This window comes from Haplochromis burtoni, unplaced genomic scaffold, assembly GCF_018398535.1.
Source record: "Haplochromis burtoni strain Fernald_Lab_line unplaced genomic scaffold, NCSU_Asbu1 Contig_1399, whole genome shotgun sequence".
Taxonomy (NCBI): domain Eukaryota; kingdom Metazoa; phylum Chordata; class Actinopteri; order Cichliformes; family Cichlidae; genus Haplochromis; species Haplochromis burtoni.
The window spans coordinates 39,167-50,463 of NW_024583760.1; the positions used below are offsets into that span (position 1 = coordinate 39,167).

At 39.5% G+C, this 11,297-nt stretch overlaps 1 protein-coding gene across 1 annotated transcript; it reads left to right on the forward strand.

The window, feature by feature from the left end:
* Positions 1-25: 25 nt before the first annotated feature.
* On the forward strand, positions 26-10,195 carry LOC102289305 (CD2-associated protein; the record flags this gene model as incomplete). Its single annotated transcript, XM_042216957.1, is given in 6 exon segments — positions 26-1,058; positions 1,693-1,787; positions 2,825-2,923; positions 4,568-4,639; positions 9,085-9,121; positions 10,133-10,195. Coding segments are annotated over 6 exon segments (448 nt in total), but the record flags the coding sequence as incomplete, so codon positions are not given.
* Positions 10,196-11,297: the final 1,102 nt, after the last annotated feature.

The window sequence follows — 11,297 nt, forward strand, 5'->3', positions numbered from 1 at the left end:
GCCAAAGTGCTTGCTCATAGGGGGTCATATGATTGTTGGGTTTTTGTCTGTATCTATGAAGCACCTTGATGCAACTTTTGTTGTGATTTGGCGCTATATAAATAAAATTGAATTGAATTGAATAGTACTCGGCCTTGTCATACACTGCTTTGAAAGTAACAGTAACAGTATTGCTATTAGCTGCTTGGTCCATTCAGCGTTCTAGTCACTTAGCAATCCTACCAGGTATTCCCCCTGTCATTCAAGTACAAGTTACTGAGTTTCATTGAGTTTCTGTGCTCTCTGCTGTTTTTGTTTTTGTTTTTTCTCCTATTTTGAATGATCCTTAATAGGCTTAAAAGGTGAGCAGGACAGTGACCCTAAATATCTAAGTAAGAGCACTGAATAACATCACCGACAACCTTCGCCGATCGAGGCAATTCAGTTGGAGCCCAAACCCTGTAGAGATCCTCTGGATTGATCTCAGTAGCTGTTTACACTAGATATCCTGAGAATGTGACTGAGCTGAAACAGTTCTTCCAAGAATGGGCTAAACTTCCTTTTCGAGGTTTCTGCTTGCCTGATCTGTAGCTGCTGGGAATTTGTTTGTGCTACAGAAAATGTTTGACAGCTCATTAAAGCCGAGCATTCTTTTACCGTCGGCACTGGGAATGTTTAATGAGTGTGTCCAATAAATGCAGGAATGATTAGAATCCCATTGTTGAAGAAATAAAGGTAAAAAGAGACTTGCACAAAACCTGAGAAAAGTCTTGCCAAAGGTGATGAATCTCAAATTCAGCTGTTTGGCTTGGCCAGGTCATTCATATACAGCAGTTAGACAGGTGCTGGCTTGAGGTCATAGATAAAAGAAGCAGAAATGAGCTTTTTCTGAATTGTGGCTAGGCTCTGCTTTCCTGATGGGCGGCGATCTTGGTCTTTCAGGAGGGGCTTGGAGTGGAGCTGCTACTCCTCCACGTCAAAAAAAGAGTATGATGGGATGGAATGGGATGGGATGGGATGGATGCCTCCAGGCCGAGGTGTTATCCTGCAGGGAGGAGGTCCTAGGACAAACTACAGAGGTTGTAACTCTCAGCTGGCCTGTTAATGTCTGAAAGTTGGAGGAAGCAGGTGGAGAAAGGGAGGGCACTGCTCATCCTTCTGCCCCTGCAGACCTGCCCCAGATATTGTCATAGATCGATTGATGATTGATTGATGAATGATTAAAAGTCGATTGCCTTTTGGGTGAAGGGTTAGCATATTTGTTGGTCTGAATAAGTGTAAATGAGATTATTGAAAGTTTTTATTTGCTCCTTTTTTACCTTTACGTATTCAACATGATGTTTGCTTAGCACCTCACTTTGAATAAAATATGAATAAAAATTGACAGTAATTGTTTGCTACTAGCTAATGCATGTTGCTTTTGTTTATAGGTTTATATTTTTTTGTTTTATATGTAACTCACTAGGAGTTAGAAATTGAGTGAGAAATTGATGTAGAACACTGGGCAGGCTTCCCGTGCTTCTCACATCACACTATCTGGCTGAGAAACATGAAAACATCCCCGAGGTTGCTCTTGAAATATAGATACTGGTTAATATTTTTAGTCTTTTAGTAAAGAGACAAATGTGGTGACAAGGTGAATAAAGTAGTGTATTGGTGATTTTTCTTTGTGTTTTCAATCTATAATAGAAGCCAATGTTTTGGTTTCCACAGCTAAAGAGTACTGTAAGGTGGCGTACGCTTACAAAGCCACAAACGAGGACGAGCTCACCCTGAACGAAGGCGATATTGTACACGTGCTGAGCAAGGTAAGCTTCCAGGTGACTCATGCTGTAAACTTGTGTAATGAAATACCTTTTCGTCAGTGTCACAACCCAACATGTGAAGCAGAAGAACAGCTGAAGAACAAGGGAACTTGAGCAAAAAGGAAATGTGCAATCCTGTTACATGTCTGTGTGCACCAACTCCTCTCACATGATCAGGAGTTGAGCAGCTAAATGTGTATCATCTGATATCATAATGTTGCCTAGCAGCAATTTAGCAACAGGCTAAAATAGCTTGTGCTTAGCACTTAGGCACATATAACACTGTATAAAAGCATTATATCACTGTAATTTAGCAATAATAACATTTCATTTCTGCTTGTTGTATGATGATACTGTTATGTTGCCTGGCAAAAAACAAACTGTTCTTTGCTTTTGTTTTCAGCACCTCATACAAGTTATTGCTTCACAGCAGCATTATAAAATCATCATGCTGCCTGAAATCACCCATTTTTACCATTTATGCATCTACAACATGAACATTTCTGCTTTCATTTTGCAGCCAACCGCACAAACAATACTGTAGCATGGACTTGTACCAAACCAGTTACACTCTTATAACCTACCTCTCAGAACTGGATGTAATTATTTATGTGTGGGGAGTTCATAGCAGCCCTATAGCTGCATTGCAAGAGAGAAAAGTGGAAGCAACACTTGGTTTCTTGTAGTTCTTGGGAAGCTGCCTCCATCTAGTGGTGAAACGAGAAAAGTGCATTCAAATGAAAACAAGTTTTGACATATTAGTAGAGGGAGTTAAGTTTTTTTTCTTTAAAGCTGGTCTTTTTGTTTTTCCCTGTCCTGTTTTACATATTTTCTTTGACTCCTTTATTGCCAAGACCCCTGATAGCGTAGGGTCAGGGTTCAGGCTATGTAGTTTTCAAAGTAATAAAAAACTTTCTTTTTTTTTTTCCCAAAAAGGAAATTACATTAGTTTTAAATAAAGAAAAAACAACAGCCTTATTGGACATACGTGTGATGTCATGCTAGCCTCCGCTCATTGTTTTCTGTTGCCTCTGTCACAGGACACAGGAGAGCCGGGCTGGTGGCGAGGCGAAGTTGGAGGCAAAGAAGGCGTCTTCCCTGACAACTTCGTTGTCATGATTTCTGAAGCAGAGAAAGAGGTGGGATTGGAAAAAGAACAGAATGAACTCATTATGGTCTACAGTCAACGTTCCCAGTCATTCGTTACTAGATCATCTGTTATAGGTTCTTTAAGTTAACCGAGGGACTCGTGAGACTCAGGAGGGTGTGGCGGGTGGTGTTCATGGTGTAAAATATGAGAGTAAACAAGATACAAGGATATGTTCTTTATATTTGCAGTGATGCAAAATTTAGAAACATCCAGAGTGATCCTTAGAGGCTTACTTCCTTCTCTTCATGCTGGAGCAGTTAACACTTAGCTATCCCTTAGTAATGCTGCTATTGGCTTGGACTGCTGGGGGACTTCCCATGATGCACTCAGTCCTTTTGCTGAGCTTCCCCATGTGTTTATATACTACTATAAAATCATCTTTCCATTCCCCTCATCCATTAACCAGTCACAGTGGATATACTGTGCGTATAAATTAAAACCAAACGTCAATAAATTAATTCAGTTTTTTAACCTGAACTCTATTTGGACCAATGAAAAAGAAATTATGCAGTACTATGTTTTAGTCCTGATTTGTTTTCTGTTCACACGGACCAATCAGGAGGAGTAAATATGATGTCATTCAAACTCTCATCTCTTCATCAGCTTATCAGGACACTTAGGAAAATCACATTCTGGTGACTGACAGCACGTTAATGCTGCGCATGAGAATGAGCCCCACAGGGATGTAGCACTGTGGTGGTCTCCGTATCATTTGAGGTAATCTCCATGTGCAACTCTAAAACTGTTTTTAGCTGTTGTGTCCTGAAGTCTTGTTCAGTTCCTTTGCAAAGTCACTATGATGGTTAGATGTATAGATTAAGTCATCTAAACTCCTCTTAAGGAAAACATTGCAGTTTGATTTCATCCTTTGGATGCTTTCAGTGGACTCCAGGAGACTTTCCAAAGTGAACTGTTTAATCCACACACATTCCTTTTTTTTTTTTTTTTTTTTTTCTTTTTTTTTTTGAAAATTTCCTGGCTTCTAGTTCCTGTTGCTGTGTTTTAATTCTTGCCCTCATCTGCTCAGTTCAGCTTTATGTAGCCTGGGGTAAAACAAAAACTTTGCACTATTTATGCTTCGATTCCTGTACAAATCGAAGCATAAATAGGCAATCACCACTCCACCTATGAGTAACATCACCACTCTGGCGTTCCACATTGTGTTTCCCACATCTGTCTCTGCATGTCAAAAAATCTCCTGAATGTGCAGTTCAGGATTTGCTCTTTCTACAGTTTGATCCCCAGCTGTGTAGTAAACTCTGCAGCGTTCTTACATTTTATTTAGTTTTTAGTGTGAAAATCTTTTGGTCTTTCCTGCCCATGAAATTAAACGCAGAGGTTTAGATAAGGACTCCCTGCTTCACACTGCTCACTCAATCCCAGTTTTGACATATGGCGTACTGTATCTTACATCTACCAATTAGTTTTATCGAGCTCGAAGTCGGATTAAATTTCCCATGTCCCAAATGCAGCAAGTAACTGTTGGTGTCGTCCAAATGCTTTTTACAGTACAAAGGAGCCTTTTGAGATCAGTGGAGCAGTTTTTAAACAGTCCGTCAGGTTGTGTAAAATAGTGTGAAAGTCTGACTGATTGATCTCATCAGAGAAAGCTGTTGGAGTGACTTTCTAGCAGATTTCTGTTCTTGTTCAGGCTCACACATCAAGAGGGTCCATCAAATCATCACCAAAGCCAGAGGCAGAAGAGGTAAGCATCCAGAGTACCCGAACTATTCACAAGCACTTCTTTTCATCCTTAGCTGCCTGTATGTAAAGGATGGGTGCAGCTATCATAGTTCCTGTGATGGAAAACAGGATTATGTTCCTCCTTTTCTCTTAACTTTTCTCTCACCATCCCAAACAGTGGCAGCAGGTGACTACTACTGGTCTCTTCTTGTTGAAAGGGTGGTCTTCCTCCCCACTGTTGACAGTCCTTGCTGATGAGAGATTTTTAGATCTGTGTTTCTGTCTAATACTGCAGGGATCAACATTCTGAGATACACTTTCTTGAGGAATTCACATCAAATTTTCTGTTGTTGTGAAATGATGCTATTTAAATTACACTACAGGGAGTGCAGAATTATTAGACAAGTTGTATTTTTGAGGAATAATTTTATTATTGAACAACAACCATGTTCTCAATGAATCCAAAAAACTCATAAATATCAAAGCTGAATGTTTTTGGAAGTAGTTTTTAGTTTGTTTTTAGTTTTAGCTATTTTAGCGGGGATATCTGTGTGTGCAGGTGACTATTACTGTGCATAATTATTAGGCAACTTAACAAAAAACAAATATATACCCATTTCAATTATTTATTTTTACCAGTGAAACCAATATAACATCTCCACATTCACAAATATACATTTCTGACATTCAAAAACAAAACAAAAACAAGTCAGCGACCAATATAGCCACCTTTCTTTGCAAGGACACTCAAAAGCCTGCCATCCATGGATTCTGTCAGTGTTTTGATCTGTTCACCATCAACATTGCGTGCAGCAGCAACCACCAACCTCCCAGCAACCTCCCAGACACTGTTCAGAGAGGTGTACTGTTTTCCCTCCTTGTAAATCTCACATTTGATGATGGACCACAGGTTCTCAATGGGGTTCAGATCAGGTGAACAAGGTGGCCATGTCATTAGTTTTTCTTCTTTTATACCCTTTCTTGCCAGCCACGCTGTGGAGTACTTGGACGCGTGTGATGGAGCATTGTCCTGCATGAAAATCATGTTTTTCTTGAAGGATGCAGACTTCTTCCTGCTTGAAGAAGGTGTCTTCCAGAAACTGGCAGTAGGACTGGGAGTTGAGCTTGACTCCAACCTCAACCCGAAAAGGCCCCACAAGCTCATCTTTGATGATACCAGCCCAAACCAGTACTCCACCTCCACCTTGCTGGCGTCTGAGTCGGACTGGAGCTCTCTGCCCTTTACCAATCCAGCCACGGGCCCATCCATCTGGCCCATCAAGACTCACTCTCATTTCATCAGTCCATAAAACCTTAGAAAAATCAGTCTTGAGATATTTCTTGGCCCAGTCTTGACGTTTCAGCTTGTGTGTCTTGTTCAGTGGTGGTCGTCTTTCAGCCTTTCTTACCTTGGCCATGTCTCTGAGTATTGCACACCTTGTGCTTTTGGGCACTCCAGTGATGTTGCAGCTCTGAAAGATGGCCAAACTGGTGGCAAGCGGCATCTTGCGGCCCTGTTGACTATTTTGAATGAAATGCTTGATTGTTCGATGATCACGCTTCAGAAGCTTTGCAATTTTGAGACTGCTGCATCCCTCTGCAAGATATCTCACTATTTTTGACTTTTCTGAGCCTGTCAAGTCCTTCTTTTGACCCATTTTGCCAAAGGAAAGGACGTTGCCTAATAATTATGCACACCTGATATAGGGTGTTGATGTCATTAGACCACACCCCTTCTCATTACAGAGATGCACATCACCTAATATGCTTAATTGGTAGTAGGCTTTCGAGCCTATACAGCTTGGAGTAAAACAACATGCATGAAGAGGATGATGTGGACAAAATACTCATTTGCCTAATAATTCTGCACTCCCTGTATGCTTATCATCCATGGCCACATTCAGTGATTACTATAGGAGATCAATCGGTGCAAATTTGATTTGTTTTGAGTCATTTGATTTAATTTTTGCTTTCAGTTTTGGTGTTTTCTCACTCACAGGTCTGCTGCTCACCTTTATTATTTAATTTTAATTCCTTGTTATTTACGGGTTTCAACTTTTGGCTTTTATTATTCTTTACTGTTTTATTCTTGTATTTTGGTGCTCATTGGTGTTTTGTTGATTTACATTATGCCCTTACATTTTGTGGCCCCACCTTCTGGCTCCTGCTTTGTGGAGCACATTTTAAATTCAAAGTCCCCGCACAACTATTCAAATCTTGAATCGCAGAAACAGAGGAAAGCAGAAGTGAAATAGCAGAACTGCACTGATATATTTAAAACTATTTCTGTTTTACATTTCAAACTGTTGCTGTGTGCTGCTTGTTGCTGCATGATCTGTACCACAAAGCCTGTTTGCTCAGCACAAGTGAAAATGCATATATGCACAGGAAAAAGTCATTGCTATGCGTTGTTGCATTAAAATGACATCTTTACCTTTTTGTTCACATGAACAACGTTGATCTATAAAAAGATAGACTAGGTTTGTTTGCTTGTTCTTGCAGTCGGGATTTTTTCCCCCACTTAATAGTTTTATTGCACTTATGACTCGTGTTTTGTTTTTCTTAAATACACATAAAGGTGAGTTATAATCATGGATCATGCTGATGATTGAACCATATCTTTAGATATACAGTCATGTGAAACAAGAGTGACCAAGAATTACAGCTCAGACTCTACAGGCCTCTGTTACACCTGATTTATGCTTCAGCAGCAAACCTATGACACACACACCAAGAAATGTAATTACATATCGGGTCAACGCAGCCTGCAACAATTAAAAAGATTCCCTAAATCTAAATCAGGCCTTAATGTGTTAAATATTCATGAATGAGTGAGTGAAGTCATCTGACAGTTAAAGCTTTGCTATGCACAGGAACAATAATCCCAAGCACAGCAGCAAATCTATAATGGAAAGGAAAGACTCCAGGTGTTGCAGTGGCCCAAAGTCCAAACCTCAATCTGACTGAAATGCTCAGGGTGAGGTTGTGGGTGTGTGTGTCTTCTTTCTTTTTTTAACATGACTGTATTATAAATCAGACACACACATAAAAGCCTGTTACGTTCACTGAATCTATAAAAATCTTGGGAAAAGAGCCACTGTGTGACTTTTATCATTGACATGTAACATGCGTGCCCTCAAATCCCTCCATAATCCCTTCTCCGCTTCCATATTTGACTCTTACTTTAGATGTGAATTGCTGGGATGAAATCAGTTTTTATTTAATTTGTGGGAGGTAGAATCGTCTTTAACTGCACATGTTGAAATAACACAACAAGAGAAGTCCTGAACATCTTTCAGCCACCCGCTCTCACACTTTAATGTCAACTGGAACAATACAATACATATATACACCTTTGTATATAAGATTTACTGTAATGCTGATGAGTAATTAAAAGTGTTTTCCAGAGATGTTGGTGTGTATTTGCAAAAAAAAAGAAAGCGGGGAAAAAGAGATATATACCCCATTCATTTTGAGAACTGCTTTTGTATTTGTCATGTTAGGGTTATATAACATGACTGGACAGTAAATAACTCACTCAATGAATGCTGTAAGCCCATCACTGCTGACCATAATATTTTTATGGAAATAGATTTTATTAATGGGTATTAGGATACCAGTGCCTAAGCTATAAAATGTCACAAAGCGGCAGTCTAACTAATGCAACACAAGTCAGCTGGCGAATCTTGTACTGAAATATTGCCCGTACTCAGACATAATCTTTTTGGTTCCCAGGCATTATTGTCATAATTATGCCAAAGTTTATTGTTGGGAACAGTTAGATGAGAGAGACAGTATTAATATAAAGAGAAACCTTTTTAAGTCTGTGTCTGTAAACACAATAACCTTTAGCATTTTGAAAGTAGCAGCCAACACCTACATGTCTGAGCAAGTAAACCTGCTAAGTGCTAAATGCGTCCAGTGTGATACTGCAGTGCCCGGGTTGGTTTCGGGTGACACTCGCTGTACTTTGCCTCTCCTCCCACCCTATTTCACCCCGTTTCATAGCAGATGGAACCTCGTCATTTTTTTTATTTTTTTATTTTTTTAATTAGTGAAATACTTTGTGTAGTACGTCTGTTAATAATGGTTGAAACCAGCATTGTAAGGCCTTTAAAATGTAGGTCTTATATATTGAGTTGTGTTGGCGTTAATCATGTTAGACAGTCAGACTTATGGTTAATCTTCATTGAATTAATATATTGAGTTGTAATCGAAGAGGGCTGTGCTGTAAAATAACAAAATATTTAAACTGCCTGTGTTGCTCTCCTAATATAAGAAGACAATCACAACATTTCACTGCAGGACTGAATCTAGTGCAACAAATTCAATCTTTGTTTAGACCAAACCGAATTTGTACCTTTCTCCTTAACTCCTGCTTTTTTTTTTTTAAAATAAAGATAATCACTTTGTTGTGTCATCCTCACACTAACATTTATTAACTCTCTAATTTTGTCTTCCTGTCAGAAACCGAAGAAACCGCCTCCACCATCTAAAAGCACGGGTAAGGAGCAGTTTAACCTCTTTGTCTTATTATCTGCTCTCAAGTCAGTGGGAAGTGTGAAAACGGGCTTCTTGCTTTAAATGTCTTGCTATTGAGCAGCTCATTTCTTAAGTAGAATTAGTAGGTGTTTACATTTATTCTACACCGCCTCAAAAATATGAAGTGCATTAATATTACTGTTTGGAAAAAATATATAGATTATTGTTAGAATAATCTGTTAATTTTTTGGTTTCAATCCTTCTTTATAGCCAGCGTCTGTGCTGTTTCATTGCTGAAATATCATCAAGGAAGCAAAAGAAACAGCTGTGTACTCAGGATATTTCCATCATCATGTCCCATTGAGTGCACCTGTGTACATGCTGGGATCCTGTAACTGTAGCAACTCATAAAAAAAAGAAGTATATATACACATGGTAGAAAGTAGATTAAAATCCAAAAAGGATTGGATCCTCTGCCATGTACTCTTTGTTTACGTTTAACTGATTGAAGAAACATTCGTCAAAGCCCAAAGTGTGTGATCTACTTCTACTTCAAGTAGAAGGCTGTGTGGTGACTGAGTTTGGGTATAGAGACAGCAGTCCCTGGTATCAGCAGCAACATCTACAGTTTGCAGAATGCATATTTGCACAATTTTTTTACCACAGGGTTTGCATTCATATCCTGCTAGGACTGCGTGTGTGTGTGTGTGTGTGTGTGTGTGTGTGTGTGTGTGCGCGCGCGCATGAGTTCCTGTCAGTGTAGAGATTTTTTTTTTTCTTAATGTGTAGATGTCAAACATAACCAAACCACACTGGTGTGCACCCACCAATACATACACAGTGTAATAGTCATCTGGCAATTCTGTACTAATTTCATACCCGCCTGGAAGTGTCTGGTAGAGGATAGTGTATTTGTGTCAGTGCTTTGTTGTGTTTACTTGAGAAAGTGTCTTCCTATCTGTTGTGTGAGTCTCAAGTCAGTTGCGTCAGACAGACGAGGTGACTCTTGTGCGGACCATGTTTCGTTTTTCAGCTCTTAAGCCGGAGATCCCGAGTGCTGACAAGAAGCCTCATCTGGTCAGGCCAGAGGACAGAGGTACGGTTGCACTCCGTCTTTGCTCGCATCCTTCTTTATGTTCCCATTTCTCCACATTGCTCACAGCTTTGCTCCACATATCAAAACAACAACAAAACAACACTTTCTCGGTTTAATGTCTCTCTTTTAAATAATATTCAGGTAAGGTTTATAAGATTTTCAAACTTAAATACGTTTATAGTAAAAAATTAGCCAGCTTCACAACTTGTGGGGGAGGTGGATGCATTTAATGAGTTTACTTGTGTGGTGGCTGCTGTACACCTGAGGTCAGTTTATTTTTATGGTATAATCACAGCATATGTTGAAGCAAGCTCTAGTGCTGTCAACGCAGTTTCTCTTGCTGAGCCGAATGCAAGGTGTGTGTGTGTGTGTGTGTCCCCCTGCTAGAAGCTGCCCGTACTGCTGAGTTGGTGTCTGTCTTATGTAATCATTTTAGATGTAATTAATTCGGTGTTCAGGATTAAAGCTTTATGGATAGAAGATAATCTTCATTGTGATTGTGTAGAGATTCCAAAATCTGTAATAAAAACCCCAAAGCAAATGCAGTTGGATCTGGAAATGTCTGGATACACATATTAGCTCATTTGGCCTCAGGCATGTTGGTACATTCTCTAAATAAAGAGTGGAATAGTAGAGGACAATAGTGGTAGATGATCACTGGATCCTTTCCATAATAAAGGGAAAAATAGCCTCTAAGGTCCATAGTACATCATCAGTTCAACATGGTAAGGCTTCTTTGGCTTTGTAGCATGCCTCTCAGGAGGTAGACGTCAAAGACAAGTGATACCAAAAGTTAATAATTAATGAATTGTTGTGCAATTCTGTTTATATAGACTTGAAGGGCTTTATCTGCAGTACAAGCGGTAAAATGATGCCGACTGAAGTTTCAGCTTCATGTGTGCTAGAAGTATTTATACGATTTTTATCAGTGTGTGACTGAATAACAGCAACAATGATATGAGGGGGTCAGCAGGATCAGCAATACCTCCTGCTGTCATTTTTTTCAAACTTCTGCATATTTAAATTTCTTCCTCAAATCTTCACTTCACAAAGTATGTGTCTGCTCACTCTAGGTTACTTTCTATGTCTCAAATCCCCCCCC